The sequence below is a fragment of the Melospiza georgiana genome, chromosome 1 (genome assembly GCF_028018845.1).
Source record: "Melospiza georgiana isolate bMelGeo1 chromosome 1, bMelGeo1.pri, whole genome shotgun sequence".
Classification (NCBI taxonomy): domain Eukaryota; kingdom Metazoa; phylum Chordata; class Aves; order Passeriformes; family Passerellidae; genus Melospiza; species Melospiza georgiana.
In genome coordinates, this window is record NC_080430.1 from 26,277,519 (window position 1) to 26,295,028 (window position 17,510).

Below are 17,510 nucleotides of genomic sequence, written 5' to 3' on the forward strand. Positions count from 1 at the left end.
AGAATGGTACCTTTCCCTGAAATACTCCCTTATCAGAAGTGGCAGAAGTCTTAGAGAAAGTTGCAGCCCAGATGACAAGTGACAGAAGTACAATATGATATAAAGTGTGTTAGAGGGGAAGAGGTGAATTTGAAGAACTGTGTTCCTGATGAAGACTTCCTAAGGGAAGTTGTAGGGTGAGGTACACTGGACTAGTTACCTATACAATTTTGTGTTTCTTCTTTGTAAAGGTAAGAAGTTTATTTTAAAAATAGACATAACATGGAATGATGGAAAAGTTGAAGAATTAGTGAATTCCTTTACTTAAAAGGTTCAAGTGGTGTCTATATTTTCACAGGAGTTTTGCATATGTCTCACACTTATTTACTTTTTATCTTTTGTCTAAAAACTCCTACCGTTGGTCCCATTATTGAATTTCCAGGATGTCCATCATCTCCTGGTGGTCCCTGGTATCCTGGATCCCCCTATGCAAAAAGAAACATATTCAGAATTATATTAACTATATTCAGTTTTAACTTCAAAAGTTTTACAGAGAAGAACAAGTATTCAGTTCTTTCTTACAGAGACAATTTTTGAGCTAGGTAACATGAAACCAGTATTTCTAGAGGAAGGTTTCACTACCTTGATTCTGACCTCTTTCACACCTCTGCTTCACCCCAGCTGTGTAAAAGAGTTTGTTCTACCTTGACAAATGACTTGATGGCTTTAGTTTTCAGATGAAGGCTGAATGTCATAATTCACTTTGAGAGCCCAGATGCACCTGTGGCTCCTGCCTGCTTTTGCCCACAAGCAGGCTGCATAACCTTGTTTCTGTCAGAGCACAAAGAGAACAGCAAGGAAATTCAAAGACTAGTGCTGAGACAGAGTATGTCTAGAAAGCCTATAGATGCAATGGCACAGCACTTCAAAATTGCAAGTTCCATAGCCTGAAGTCTCAGGAAGAAACTCGAGTTTTCCACAAATATTACACAGCCCAACTCTTTGGTAGCAGCTCTGTCAGTGGCTTTCCGGGAAAGCAGTCAGGCTTAGAACTCACATTCCTTATGTTAACCCTTCGTGGAACAGAATTTGGCTCCTTCTGGTGTTTAAACTTTGGAAACAGATGTTTCACTCTACATTAAGGAACTTACTAAGAAAATCTAAATTTGCAATGAAACACTTGCAATTTCTCAGTGAGAAGAACACGCAGTATTTCAGGAAACATTCACTAGGGAATACAATGAAATGCTCTAATGCTCTAAACCACTGAGCAGCTGTAACCATGACAAAAAAATTTTAGAAAAAAACAGCTTTCTAATGTCCCTGTCACCATATTAATAACGGCATAATGATTGTTAAGGGAAATAAAACTCTAGTCTCAAATGTGGGTGTAGCTTAAAAGAAATAAACTCCCAATGGACACAACCATGGCTGCCCAGGAGGTAAGACCTCTATCAATCACTAATCACCATCTCAGATACTTAGAGATGTCCCAAAAAGACCTCAGACTCCCAGAAATAACTCCAAGCTCTGAGAAACATTCTCTGCATTAGAAATTTATCATGTCTGTCTTCTCAATTGCTGACACCAGGATGTTTTAGGAACAAAATTAATAGTTATCATTGTACTTTCCACAGCTGAAAGATAAACCAGACCTGTGTAGTCTGTTACATTATTGATCAACTGTCCAAAACATAGGGGATATTTTTTTAAATCAAAGAAGTTATGATGGAACTGAAGAGACAAAGTTTTGAATATTTTTGAAAAATCAACTTGCATTTTATAATTACCCAAATGCTTGGGGTTTTTCCACCAGCTACTACCCATATAAGCCCCGCTCTAAAATTTAGTAAAGAATTTCAAAAGACTGCTACAGACTTCATTGGGTATTGGATAATGACCCATCTGCTATGAAAGTTGTATGAACTGTACTGAACAGAATAAAATCATAGGGGAAAAAATAAGGAACTCTACAAAATTATTTTTCAGCATGAATTTATTAAAGAACAATCTTGACTCCCTTACTTGTTTATTTAAAAATGCCACAGTAACTGGAAAAACACGAAGAAGGGTGACTGATTTAATGAAACTTGTCCTCATACAAGTTGTGCCTTTTAGCCTGTCACCTGTATTCTCCTCACATAAAGTTTGTCACATTATTATGGCTTGAAACCAATATGAGCACCTCACAATCTTCTTTTCTTCTTCTACATGATTTTATTTTTACTCTAGGAATACCCTGAGCATTTTGCATTTTTGTCTTTTTTCTCCTCCATGCACAAGCAAGTCCAAAACTCATAATATCCCTCTGTGATGTCCTATTGCCAGACTGTGTATGTCAGATATATTGTATATACCATACCCTCCCTTGTACTTGTGGAGTGAGGCATATATATTTTTAAGGAAGAAGAAAAATGGGGATGATATTGCTTCAGAATGATACAATATGCATTATGATTCCCTGATTCTAAAAACTAACACCAAAGGTAAAAAACATCAACTCAATGTGAAGTTACCTGACATATTATAACTAGAATTATTTAAGTAACAAGAGTACTTTATTATTTAATTATCACTGAATATTATAATAAGAATAATTTAAGTAACAAAAGTACTTTATTATTCAAATATCACTGAATTTTAAAATATTTTAAAACCTTCAAAGTTAGGGTTTTTTTGCTGAATCCACCTATTTTACTCAAGAGGACGAGTCCCAGATGTTTCAAGTACATTTTTCCCATAGAGAAAATGAGATGGATGAAGCCCTAGCTATCTTGTACATGACAATTCATTTCAAGTAGGACATACAGGCCAGCTGTTCATTTGGAAGTGACATACAAACACTCATCTCAAAAAAACCCCAGCCTAGAACTATACATAAACATATTCTGGCTGGAGTTTAATGCCATAAGAAGCAAAAAGCATGGCAAATATGGAAAAAAAAACAACTTCAAACTAATTAATTTCACAGGAGGGACCCAACCAAAACAGAAATCTAATAAGTTTTTGGGTTTTTTTAAACAAATGGCTTCAGGAGGAAATCATTATGTATCAAGTTCAGCGTGCTATTAAAGGTCCTGGCCCCTAACACTTACAGTTAATTTTTAATACTTTTTAGTCCTTATTTCTTAAATTCAGTATTTTTGTCCCTACAACAAGGAATTTTAAGTTCCTTAAACCAGATTCTTTTAATTTTGACAGAAATGTACACTAGAAATTTCCAATCTGTGGTCTCTAAGAAATATGTATCAGATAGTCACCTTTGGTCCAGGAGGTCCCCAAACAGATTGTCCAGGTACACCAGGGGGTCCTGTCTCTCCACGATCACCCTGTTACACAATGGTATAATGTAGACATAATAGAGAGTTTGACTTTCTGAACTAAAAATAGCTACAATATAGATCTACCTGCAAAACAAGCAATATGTAAAAAATACTTAAATCAACATATTGTTCTTATGAAAGCTGGTCTAAATTTAATGTTTTAAATAACTATTGGTTGAACTATGTATTTGAATTTTTTTAGTTTTAATTAATTTTTTTGTCTGGCTTACAATGCAATGGAATAACAAGAACACAAATTATTTAAATTTCCTTATAATTCATTCAGAGCAACACTTACAAAATATTATAACAGAAATACTCATGGTTAGAATCACTCAGACAACTTTAGTTTAGCTTATTAGTGCTCATGCATAACTATATGTAATTATATCTTTATTCTTTTTCTCCTTGAGACTACTGTGTCATTTAGGATAGATGATGGAAATATTTCTGCTTTCCCTTTGTTCTGTTAAGTCTATAAGCATCAGATGCTTGAGAAATTTTTACACTGCATAAGCTTCATAGCTTTTTTAATAAAATACAAAGAGAAGCATTACCATGGAAGAACAAGCTTACTTTTGGTCCAGCTGGGCCTATTAGTCCTTTAGGACCAATCATTCCTTTGGATCCTTTTTCTCCAGGGTCACCCTGAAGAAAACAAACTTTTTTTTCAGTCACAGTAAAGGATTCATTCACAGCTGCAGCTACAGAAATACCCCAAACCACAAAAATAATTATTAGCCCATAGAGACATTTAGATGTTCCACTCCAACTGAAATCCTGCTCATTTCTAGAATGTGACCCAAATGTCTCAAATTTTATGAAATGGGAGATAAAAGTTGTCTCTCTACTAATACATATTTCCAGACTTTTAATTTCATATTAAGATATCTAACTATTCTCCTAATTTCTCTAAGTTTCTCTCTCTCTCTATCAACACACTAAGCTAATTTGTCAGTTCTGAACTTTAATGAAAATTCTGTACTGAATTTTTAGGAAATCTCTACTGCCCTATTAACTTTAGTCTCTGTGTTTAGGGTCTGATTTTGCTGCACTTGTTCAGGCTACACTACACATTGCTCTCTCTTCAATCCTTCTAAATCATCAGTTAAAATAGAATTGACACTTATGACATAATGAATGAAAAAGTAGGTCAGAAGCCAAACTCTTACAAAAGTCTGTAGTATTTCCCCAGCATGCATATCAAGTCATACCTTTTGACCTAAAAGTCCTTTGCCAGGGGGTCCTTCTGGGCCTCTTGGACCTTCTTCTCCCTTTTCCCCCTAACAGAGATTAAAATATTAATTACTTTTCATGTAGTTAATTTTACTGATAGACTTATGAGAAAAAATGCTTGCATAAATACTTTCCCCAAAAATGTCAGTAAATATCTGGTTATTTTTTTTCCTCCAAAGAATATTCTGTCTCTTAAAGCCCTGCAATCTCCTACATTCATAGTCCTTATTTTCACAGACATTTGTAATAGTGTCATTTGCAACTACATCAATCTTTTGCCAGAAGGATTCCATGCATATACTTATAAGAGGAAGAGAAATGCTTGTGAACTTAACAGAAAATGTCTTGATGGACCAATTCTGAGAAGTAATTTTAGACCAATCTATAGCCAGTGGCCAATCCAGGCTGAAAATATTTGCCAGGAACATTACATTAAATAACTCAAAAATAGCCCACACAAAACATTCTATTAAGGAACATTACCTACAAAACATTCATGCATAATACAAGCCAGAGTAGTATATAGGGATACCTGTAGGTAATTTAGAGAGTTAAAGGTAGATTAAAATGAGGTTAAAATCCCTTTCTGATTTGAACTGTTGATGAAAGGGATATTACAGAGCCTGTTGTTGATAGGCATCAGTCTGGATCCCACTATGGTGAGACACTGTCACACCTGCAAATAACTGCTGTAATATCACCATGCTACTCACTGCAGGCATCCAGCTGTTCTGTGCACTGCCCTGAATACCCAGGGTAGCCGCTCAGTTCTACTATTTTAACCTTCAATGGCTTGCAACAGGAAAAGTGACAACAGAATTAATCATCAGACTAAAGGCAATATGCAAGAGAAAAGACCAAAAACCCAGCCTGACCATCTGTAACTCTAACCCAACATTTACTCTTAATGCTGATGCACTTCTGATACACTGGAATCTTACTTTTTGAGCAGGGGATGATACAAATTTTAAAAATATAATTAAGTATCACCAGAAATGCTAATTATTTTCTCACAGTGCAAGGCTTACCACTTCAGGCTGGAGCTTGTCTGACTGGTATTGCACTTTTAGGTGACAAAAATGTGAAGCTGCATTCTTAATAGCAATATTTATTACTATTCAAATATTTTCTATTTAAAGCCCGCAGTCCAAAATGCTGATTTGCTTACTCCAAATTATGTTTCGTTTATCAATTCTACATGTCAGCCAGCTGCTACCCTCTTGTAAGACCTGCACAGTAGCTGTATGGAGGCACCTGGAATCTCAGCAGCAGTTAAAAATGCAAAGCACTGATTTTTGCTTACTCAGCGGCTCATTAATTTTGTAAAGAGTACAATTGAAAGCTTTCATTTAATTTCCTCTAAAATTACTATTTTGGCCACTCTGCTTTGCACCCCTCTAAATTACTGTCCGCCATTTTGAAATGTACGCTTCCTTTTCCAAATGTGGTGGAGTTTCTCCGAGATCCTCAGAGTTTCCTCTGGGAACATCAGCCCTGGGTTCAGCTGTTTGTGTAGGGTCCTGCACCACAGCTGGCAGCTTGCAGCCACAGCTCAGCACCCTGTGAGATGCCCTAAGTCCCACTGGTGCAGCATTACTCCTCAGAGTCCGGAAAGACCTGAGCAGGCCACGAGGAACAGGCTAAAGCCATGAGCTGCCTGCTCTCCAAGGAGATTGTGACATTGACAGTAGTTAGTTACCCACAAAAGCCAGGGCTGCTTGCCTGCAGCTCAGTTGCTCATTCAGCTGGTAACCACTGTAAGTAGACATATCTCATGTTGGACATATCTCATCCAGCTCCTTATCCCTGGCAAAAGTGTTGGCATTTGCTTTCCTCAAGGGTGAACTCCACTGCAAACCTGCAAATATTCTGTTCTTCCTTCATCACCCTTTTAGTACGCCTTTTACATGTGGTAAAATATATTTCCTTACCTTGTTCCCTGTCAACCCTTTCTCTCCCTTCACCCCCTTCTCTCCTGGTGTTCCTGGAAGACCTGTAGCTCCCTTAAAGAAGAAAAAATTGTTACGTCTGCTTATTTTAAAAAATCATTTATTCTGTAAAATGGATTCAACAGTTTGTGAAAATATTAATTAAAGATAAATAGTATTTTTCCTCAAATAAAGGTTGTTATTTCCATTAAGTTAAATACTATATAAAGACACTAATTTTTAATACCCATAAAGTAAGTATTTGAAATTTCTCTCCAAGTTCCCCACCTATTTCGTAAATCTAGGACTTGTATTAAATAAATTTGTATTTATTCAGTGAATAAAACCATGACTGAATGCTGTTTGTTAGTCTGTGCACAATAACAATGTTATATGAACATAATTCACTTGCTAAGTCAAACATCTGGGACTTAAAGGATGATTAACCAAAAATGTCTAATAATTGACTGGACACTAACCCCTCATCATTTGTACAAATTGACCAAGGCATTACTTTTAACATTTACCAGAAAGAGTTGAAAGAATTCATAAGAAGCAGTCCTGCCAAGCATTTCTTTCAAGATCCAAGAAAAAAATCATTAAAAATAAGATGTATGTGCCACCTTGCCTGATTTTGGAAGCCCTGCTTAAGTCAGTAAAGATAACAGTAAAGTTAACGGTCTTCAAAATGGCATCTGAAGCCAAAGCTTTAAGTTTTTTACATCTCTTCCAACACACAGGCAGTAACACTGACAACCCTGTTGACACAGATTGGCTTTTTTTTTCCCATCAGAAAAAACAGGGGGACAGAGTTAGCAACCTTTCTAACAGGCCCTGGAAAGACCCCATTAATTTAGAAAAGATTAGGGGAAAACTTTGTTCCAGTTATGGTAGTGGCAATGCTTTTATGGCCCTCATTGAAATTCCTTCTTATTTTGACCCCAGTTGATTTATACCAAAAAATCTTCTACTTGGTTTATTAGCAATTACTGGAAGAATTAAAAGACCATGTAAAGAACAATTAAAAATAAGAGCAGGCTCACTTTAATTCCTGATGAGCTAATTCCTGGAAGTCCTGGTTCTCCTTTTTGTCCAGCTTTACCTGGTTCACCCTAGCAAAAAAAAGTCTTTAGTTTAATAGAGAAACACACTTTGGCTTCATTGACTTTTGCACAATCTAATTAACTGCTTAAACAGAGAGGAGGATGTGATGACATTCTACAATTCTATGATCCTAAGTGGTCAAGATTTCAACTGGAAAATTATGTTCTTTAAAATCCCCTGTAACTTGTAGGACTGCATCTATTTTATTTAACCCTGCAGTGGGCAGAAAGTCAAAGTGAATCACTCCAACTTTATTCCTTATGCCTCAAAGCATTTTATTTTTTACTTTAGAGGACTACCTCAAAAACTCTTTGGTCCCTGAATGAAAAATGAGTCCAAATAAAGAAAAATCAGAGGTTCTATTTAAGAGAAAGTTTTAGCCTCCTAATTCTTTCCTCCTGTAGCTCTAAAACAGTTAAAGAGATAGGAATTCCATTTTTCAATTTTGCTCTATCACCTGAAGAGAACTGGCCTACCACATAACATGTTTCACAGGTACCTATTTTTCTCTACATTAATATTAAATATTGCTGCTTTAACTGCTGCTTACATGCCAAAATTATACCCAGAATAAAATTACTGGTTTTCTCATGCTTTTTCTACACTGACTAATATCTTCCCTTTAAAGATCAAGGTGATTACTAAGAACACTTCTGATTTACAGTTCATCAGTTCATTCCATTTGGTCTTGTCATATTTCAGCAATTCCCCTTTCCTCGTCTGACAGTGTTCACCTGATGCTGTACCACTAGAGGCCTGGGCTTTCACAGCAATAATTGTTTTCCTCACTTTTGTGTTCTCTTCCAGCTTTCCCTCCTTCTGCAGTGCAGGGTCAGCTAGGTACACTTTATTTCTTTTTTCTGTCCCAGTCTTTCTGTCTTTGGTTTTGTTTCTTTCTCACAACAACCATCGAAGGCTGAAGGCCAGGCTGAAGGTGTGGTGGGATTAGCCAGAAGTCTCAAAACCATCACTGAACTAAAGCTAAACTGTTTGATAAAATGATTTACTTGAATACAGCATATATGTGGCACCAAACTCATTGGACACTAAGATGTCTGAAATATCCTCTTCTTAAAAATATGTGTTTCTATGGAAACAGAAGTTCATATTCACAAAGGCTAAGGGCTAATTCTAAGCAGGTAGAAGCCATATATTCCATTTGGGGAAGATCTTGATAACATGGATGGCTTTCTTTCCAAGATTCAAAAGGAATTATTATCCCCAATAAAGTTACATTTTCTTCTCATCAAACACATTTTTGAAAAGCCTGGAAAAGATACTGTTTTGTGACAGTGCTGCTTTTAAAAAACAATGTCTGAACCATTACCTTAGGTCCTGGCCAACCAGAACCTCGAGAGCCTTTTGCCCCAGGGTTTCCTGGTGGACCCTGTGCACCCTATAAAGCAAAATAAGTGAGTTTTAGTGCATTACACTCTTCCACATCTGAAAATCACCACATGTCCATCTTTCAGTTGATAATAATTTTATCTTATCTTTATAAGAAATCTTCCTTCCAAAATTAACAGAACCCAGAAGATCTTTTGGAATGTTTCAGTTTATCAATTGCTAAAGGGTGTGTTCAAGTTTCAAAGGGCTTGACATTCAGAATTGATAGGTACTTAGCCTTGTAAAATTCTTATGTATACAACTGTCAAAGCGATGCTATCTGATTTACCTCCTATGCAAATTATTATGCAGATTAGACCAAATTTACATTTGCTTGATTCTAAGACCATTCAAATCAGTCAAAATCAGTTGTATTACAACCTTTGCTTAAAAATTAGTTGATACTTTTGAAAATAAAAAATCACTATGATATTTTTCATGTCTTTACATTGAAATTAGAGCTCTGATAAAATATAAAATGAAAACTTTATGCCAATGCTCATTACATGTCCAAAATGTAGACTTACCTGCCTTCCTTGAAGGCTTGGTCCTGGTGGTCCTGGTGGGCCCTGTGGTCCTACCTGGCCTTGGTCTCCCTACAGAAAAGGTATTCCCAAGAACTAAATTGCAATAGTCCATGCTATCTGATTAACATATTTAAACCAAACACAGAGTAGTAGGCTTCAAGCTGTACTATTTTGAAGTCTGCTGCCTCTATTTGAATTAAATGGGGCTCTGGAATTCTGCTTATGAAAACTGATCTAACAAAAATAATGCCTCTTCTTCCCTATGAACTATGTTGTTTATAACATTAGATGATCACACCTGTAATTTTATTATTAGAAGGATCATCTTTTCATACTGAGATAAATTTTAAACATTATCTTGTACAGAAATATAGACAGCTTCTTGCACAACACTCAGAAGAAAAACTCACAAATGTAAACACAGCAACTGCAGAGTATATCAAAAACCTAAAAATATCAGTGTTTCTTTGCCTGTTCCACACCCATTAGATTAGATGACTCAGGGATTTTTGCATTTTAATATGTTTTTTTTTAATTAAAAGATTTTAACTGGGATATTTCTGAAATTATTTTAGGAGAAAAAAAAAAGTACATTTCTTCCCTCATACTCCCAGCTGCATAGAATAGAGTCATTGCTGCTCTAATTTAACACTAACAGGCTCAGCTACTTGCATTGATGGAGCTGCATGGAACAGTGTAACATAGCTGCTCAGATTCAGGTAAAACATACCTTTGTATAGTTGTGACATTGTAAAAAATTAATTGTAATTTAACTACAAATATAGTTGATTACACATACAATTATAAATGTACTCTATGCCTCACCTTGTCACCTTTGACTTGGTCACCTTTTGGTCCAGCAGGACCACGGGCACCGTCAGAGCCTTTTTCACCCTAGAAATCGATGACAGTTTTGAAACTTGTATTTAGGAACTTATAAAGAACACTGTCTTAGACAAACAGGTCATCACAATGTGGATAATGAAGAAAAATGTATTCCTTTACAAACAAACTAGAAAAATAATCAGTGGAATTACCAAATTAGAGAAAAGAAATTGGTTACAATTCATAGCATACTTCATCTGCACTCATGTTTTTGAACATAGGACTTCAAAAGAGAAAATTAAATACTAGGAGGAAGGAAGTTACATTTTGAAAACATGACAGTATGCTCACTAGTCAAAGAAATCAGTTCAGACAGTGCAAGGATGTGACTGATGCCATTTCCATAAAAGGAAGAAAAATCTCAGTTTAGTAATTCAAGGGTCTAGAGAATCTTGAAGCCAATAAAACAGAGGGATATATTTTGATGGGAAACCCAGTGATTTAAATTTTGTTTGTACAATTATTGTTTGTATATTTTTTAAGAAGTTGACATGTATTAACCTAGCAAACGCCCTAAATGAGATAACTGTCCACAGAGAATCATATAACTCATCTTTCAGTTTCCCAAAATGGTAAGGCAAAATGAAAGCAGTTGCTGAAGATCTTCTTCCAATAAAGAACATAAATAGCTCAGCAGTTTTCTGGAAGACAGTTTGTCTCACTAATGCTATCAAAAGAAGTTCTCTTATTAAACACATAAATAAGAGAATCATTAACTTACTACTGGTAGACAGGACTGTACAATTTTTTTGTAATTACCTGGATAGAATTTTGAAATCAGTGGGATATTCTGGGAGCACAGTGATTCAGAAATCCAAGATCCATCATCCAGAATTTTATACCAATGGAACTATCAGTGGCCTTAAATAACTTAGACACTACTTCAAATTTGGTCCACAATGTTAAAGAAAGTAATTTCCATAAAACTACCTTATCTCCTGGAATGCCCTGTCCTGTCGAACCTTTTTCACCTGGTGAACCAGGAGGGCCAGGTGGTCCCTGAAAGAAAAGCAAATATATATTCAACCCAAATATATATTCAAACTATACCAGCAGTTCCATTTTTTATAGAAATTTTATGTAATTTGCTAGTACAGGATTTTGCAACACTTATGACACTGGTAAGAGAAAATGCTTCCACAATATCTGAGTGAGCCCTAACAATTAAAATGAACTGTAGCAGCCATTAGTTGTGTCATTTGGAATAGAATAAGCCAATGCTCAATTCATGTGAATTACATAATTAATATCTAAAGACTGTACTCTTACAACTCAAATGAATCTGCAGATTTATTTATAAAAGGATTAGTATTACAGTGAAACGTATTCCCTATAATTTCACATGATTTCATTATTGTCACAATGAAAATCATCAATTTGAACATATTTTTTGTACATAATGACAGGTTATATAGGCAACACTAGAGAATGTTAATTTTGATTTAAACAAATACAGAAATAAGGATTTTTCTAACACTTTCTGTCCTCTTGCAAAACTCAGCTAACTTTCAGTTTTTAAAGCTAGTAAGTATTTTTTAAGGATAATCTTGATTAAACAAAAAGTTTTCCACATATTTTTGTGAGAAAAATAGTCTTTCACAAATGAAAGTAACTTTCAAAAATACTAGAATTAATCTAACACCCATCTACATTTGTGGCTTCATATGAACCATACATTTTACACACTTCAGGAAGAAAAAGCAGCCATTGAGTATTAAATCAAGAGCTTGCCAAAATTCTGTATTTCAGAAAATAAAGATATAATTAAAAGCATGTAATTTGGGTCCTTGTTCTTGATGGGATCCAAATTACACATAAGAGTTGAGGGATGTTTCATCTCTTTTATTTTAATCTTCTTAAAATTTTAATGTAGACAATTTTTAAAGATTATCATCAACTTAAACAAGTAGAAGTACATATATATATATACTCACATATATAAAAAAAAAAATATTTTCCCAAAACTGACTTGGATATGGTTTTATTCTCCTGCTTGGACAGGCCACATGCAGCTACTGATGTATTGGGCTGGAATAGCTTGTGCTGCTTCAGACTAAGTACAAGGTAGTTATGGAATCAGTAGCCAATACAACTGCTGACAATCAAATACACTCACTAAGACTTATCTTGTTGCATTTAAATTCTCAATGCATATATCACTGACTTACAGGTAATCCTGGTTCACCAATTCCAGGAGGTCCTCGCAATCCGATTCTACCTTCTCGACCTTCAGCACCCTTGTGAAAAAGAAAATTAGAAAGTTCAATCCCAATTCAACTTGGTACTTTTGAAGAGCATAACATTTATATATAGGTGATTTAATGGCATCACCACAAAGGCTTGAAATCTAATGTGCAACTTCTCCTAAAGGAAAAAAATCCATACATGGTGTTCTAGAATATTTGAAAGTACCTTTCTATGAATACTTGAAACCCAAGATTGCATTCCAGCACTGAAGACTAAGGGGTAACTGCTTAAAATTGCAAAGTCTAAGAGATGAAATGGATGAGGGAGTTAACTCAGACTAAATTTGGCTGCAGCACCAAAGCAGGAATGCTCAGGTGTGAGGGATGCACACTGTAGCCTCTATCTAGATACTTGAATTGAAGCCTGCTTCAGTGGAATATGGGATTGCATGGGAACTCCAGGAGCTGTACAGTTTCTGCATCTTCTACTTACAAGGCGTCACAATCTTCACAATTTCTCCATTTTACTAAGGACTATGTGCTTCAAGCATAAGGGCTCAGAGATTTTTATCTTTCTACAAAGCAGTAAAGAGACAGGGGGTGATATTTCTTCTCCATAAACTATTTTCCCTTCTGGAAGAACCGAGTGTTGCTCCTTTTACATGGCAAAATACTGGTTTCTGAGCTCATAAACCCTCTCTGTGTTCTCAGGTCTGCCCTACTGCACAGGAAATATGCAGGAATTCAATGAATGTACAAATTAGAGCACTAAAAGCAAAAAAGTGTAAGTGTGTTAGACGGTGGCTTTTGGATCCAAACCACAGGGAAAAGATGGCAGAAAGCTACACCAGAGACTCAGCACTAGAACTAGAGTGAGGTCTAGTTCTGCCCAATTTACATATGTCTGACTCTGAGATGCAGGTCTCTGACAAAACTTGTAAATAAGGAGTCATGTTTCCTATGCAGATGCTTTTGTAGTTTTCCATGAGAAGATCTGGCTGGCCAGCATAGGCAGACATGACTTTTCCAAGACTGGATTCCACCTTCTAGTCTTTTGCACTAAAATGAGATGGAGGAATGAAACGCTGCATGAGAGAATCTTGTAAGAACATCTGTTCCCTAGTGAATGACAAGGCAAATCTCTCACTTGGCCATATATCACAGTGACTGAGATGCATTTCTATACCTGGAAGTGTAGTTTACTCATTAGTGTAAGCATCTGCTAGTGCTTGAAAATTATCTCACACAGGTAACCCTCATTTAAATGGCATTGTTTCTGACTTCTATCAATAGGACCATCATGAAATTCAAGAGTTGCTGGAAAAGCAGGTCTTTTATCTCTATCGTATGTGAATAGAAAAACCTGTCAATCAGTGATAAGATTTTGACTTTGATAAAACTGTAGGTGAGAAATTTAATTCAAAACAATGACTATCCAGAGCTATCATTTAAGAAACATATCTCTGAGAGTTACCTTGGGTCCTGGCTCTCCAATGCCAGCGGGTCCTGCAGGACCATAGGGACCTGGAGGGCCTTGTTCTCCCTAAAGAGAAAAAATGGAAAGAAACTATTAGTATAAGTAGAAGTTTAAGCAAATTCTGACAGAGTGTCATTCCAAAGCCTCATTTAGGGCTAGAGAAATACATTTTTCAAGTAAAAAACAAATATACAAAACAAAACAATATAAACCTGTCTTGAAGAAATATGTTTAGATTAGAAGCAAGGCCAATATCCTGGCCATACAAATATAATAATTTTATAAAGTCACTCTTTTATATGTGTCATGAAAGAATAAAATTTAAAAAAAACCCCTTTTTTTGTTCTATCTTTGGTTCTATCTTTCATCCAATATTTCAGTGCTTCCACAGACTTTTCTTGATAGAAAGATGGTATTTGGAAATGAAGCAGTGCTTCAGCTTCCATTGCACTCGAGGTTCTTGTTGTTACAACAAATGCACACATAGCATGACTGTTGTTCCTACTGCTATCTTTGACTGCAGCTTCTTCTTCTCATTCTCTCCAGTATAGTGTGTTCCTAACAAAGCCAACACAGCCACATAGTTACTAATTTTCTTTTTTCCAAAATGTGTTTGTTTTGTGGGAAGGTGTTCATTCTTGGGATTGAAACTTTTATTTACTTATAAATGGTATATGCTGAGTTCTGTAACCTTTCAATGAGAAGTTTGCACTTGAGAAGTCAATAGAAGTGTAAAAAGTTACATTTCTTCACAAAATCAATCAGTTTTTAATCAGCCAAAGAATGAAGCTAAGATGCATATAAGTAAAGATACAGCAGAGGTAAATAAACAGACTTTTCTTGAACCTTAATTTCTGATAACTATGCACTTGTAGTGCTACTGCTGCAGCTTTAGATCTAGAATAACATGGAACTTGATGCCCAGACTTAAATTAATTCCACTACAGAACAGTATAATAATTTGGAAACAATATAATAGTTTGGAAATTTAAGACATTCAAAATGCAAGATTTGCTGGCACATTGTCATAATCTAATAGATCAATACAGCACCATGAGAAGTTATGTTTTAAAAGGCACAAACAAAACTGCTATCACTCAGTGGAATAGCATATCTCCACATAGAACACTGATAGGATATTAACAACAACTGATATTGTGTTAATGTGGATTCTGTGCATGCAGCTATTGTAAAAATACAGAACATAGCTAAAAGGTTGACTGTCTTCCTAGATAGAACTTATTGTTTGGGTTTCCTAATAATATTTTCATTAAACCTTTGGACCAGAGTCACAATTCAGTTCATTTGTATACAGATTATCATAAATAATGCAATTTTTACTGAAAAAAGTCCAATTGAAAATTTACCAGTTTTCCTCATACCTATGTTTTTCCTGATGTGTTTGTGATCAAACAAAAACAACAAAAATCCCTCAAACAACCCATCTTCTGTGCTTCCTACAGCCCGGTGCCTATGAAGTTTTGACTTTCAGCCCACAGGCTTCCTTTCCACTTGACAAGCCACATTAACAGGTTCAGCCCCGTGCAGCTTCAGGGCCTGGAGACAGTTTAGGATGGACAGGGATGGATGCAAGAGGTGCCAGAGAGAGAGAGGGGAACAGGCACAGGCTGCTGCAAGGCAAGGCAGTGTGCTAAGCATTAGCTGCTCCAGTTCACAATCCTTGCTTCTTCAATGGAGAAGGCAGGCTGAAATTTCTGTCACGCCAGGATGTATGAATCCAGAATGAATCAAAAAAATATGTGAAGTTGAAAGTATATTTTAAAAAATATCCATCAGGTAAAGAAAATATTTCAGCTGCACACAGCACCACTGTGCCCTGGGCATGGCAAATGCCACTCAGCACATTGCCTCCAGCTGATAAAACAAAACCTCTGAAATGGTGTAGGAACTTGTTGCATGCTGAAAAATGGTATTTGATAAATACAGGCTCATCCCTCAGCTGAAACAATAAGCCAACCCCCTTCTTCTGCTTCATTCTGCTCTCCAATTTTTTTTCCTGTCACCCAAAAGGACATTGTTTTTCCTGTCTAGTCCCTGACAGAATTTCTCAAGGACATTAACTCTGAGGGATGCTTCCTATCACAAATAATTCACTTCTTTGCAAGTTCAGCCACATGACAGAGCCATGCCTTGAATGCAGATGGGAGTCCTGCTGAAATTAGTATTTTTCCAAAAGCTCTATTTTTTAACCATGATAAAAACATGACACAGTTTTCCTTCCAGTAACTGGTGTCATGTGCCTTGCAGGAGCTGTTGTTGTAGGTATGGTACTGTTAGGTGATGGGGTAGGGAGAGTAAGAAGCCTTGTGATAAAAGTCATGTAGAGTTGTATGAAAATACTGTTCTGTGAAACAACTTTTTATGGATAGAAGAGGATACATGAATATTAATGGAGAAAGAAACTCAACCTTCTAGCAGACAACATGCAAAACTTGGAAACTTAAATGATTCAGTCCTTTTTAAAGACAGAATGTTTCAAATTTCAAATGGCTATTAACAAATCTGGGTTTTATCTTCTGTGGTCTTGGTTCAACAGGTAATGTGGAATTTATGAAAACCATGAAGTTCTGGCAATAATATCATGTTATGCCTACACGTAAAAAGAAAATTCTGCTCTTTCAGAAAGGTTTTTGGTAAGAATTATCTTTGTTTAATGCTTTGCTCACATTCTTTCTTCTCCCCTTATTGGGATTTTCCTTCAGGTGGCATGTAGTATCATCTTGAGCAATGGGAAGGAAAGTTAAACTTGATGTGAGCTTAATGTTTCTACATATTGAAATTGTACCATTTTAAGCCTGGAACATGCCTAACAGTCCGACCCAAAAAACTCACCATCCACTCCCCCTCACTGTTCATTATGTTAGGATGAGTTCCAGTTAGTGCCAGCATAAATAATTTATTTCCTTTTTAGAAAGCCTGTGCATATTGTAAGGAACACAAACAGACTGTATTTCAGTCTACAATGTGATAATGATTAAGCAACAGTAAAAAAAAATATCTTTCAAATTTAATTATTTTATCTTTAAAGTGAACATTGGCAACAACAATGCAAATAGATTTAGATATTTTAACAGATATTCTTGATATTTTGTATTTCTTAGTTGAGACATCTAGGAACTAAACTTGTTCATAGGAAAATTGGACTTTTTCCCAGTCTTCTGGGAAAGTTGCAACTTGCCACATAAGTGAGGAAAGAATTCATATGTCATCAGAGAAGAAGCAGATCCCATAGCAGCTTGTTCTGGGAAATGTATTCAGGAAAATATGCAACGATGGATTTTTTACAGAATTGTCCCAGGATAATTTTATGGGAAAAACTGCTTTGAATATCCACATTTAAACTTAACCTTTTCCTTAGAAGTTTGAATATATGTCTGTTCATAAAACTTTAGCCTTTAATTGAAAATCCTACTACGCAAATCAAATTTTCCAGAAAGGTTCCTTACTACAGCAGTGGA

At 35.8% G+C, this 17,510-nt stretch overlaps 1 protein-coding gene across 1 annotated transcript in view; it reads right to left on the reverse strand.

Moving 5' to 3' along the window:
- Window positions 1-17,510, reverse strand: part of COL28A1 (collagen type XXVIII alpha 1 chain) — a 56,540-nt gene that overhangs the window by 25,664 nt on the left and 13,366 nt on the right. The window contains exons 11-22 of the mRNA XM_058037883.1: window positions 14,029-14,097; window positions 12,537-12,605; window positions 11,299-11,367; window positions 10,309-10,377; window positions 9,484-9,552; window positions 8,898-8,966; window positions 7,510-7,578; window positions 6,470-6,541; window positions 4,517-4,585; window positions 3,879-3,950; window positions 3,240-3,308; window positions 396-464 (exon numbers count right to left, since the gene is read on the reverse strand). Of these exons, the coding sequence (XP_057893866.1) occupies window positions 396-464; window positions 3,240-3,308; window positions 3,879-3,950; window positions 4,517-4,585; window positions 6,470-6,541; window positions 7,510-7,578; window positions 8,898-8,966; window positions 9,484-9,552; window positions 10,309-10,377; window positions 11,299-11,367; window positions 12,537-12,605; window positions 14,029-14,097 (834 nt within the window). The remainder of the gene's footprint in view (window positions 1-395; window positions 465-3,239; window positions 3,309-3,878; window positions 3,951-4,516; window positions 4,586-6,469; window positions 6,542-7,509; window positions 7,579-8,897; window positions 8,967-9,483; window positions 9,553-10,308; window positions 10,378-11,298; window positions 11,368-12,536; window positions 12,606-14,028; window positions 14,098-17,510) is intronic.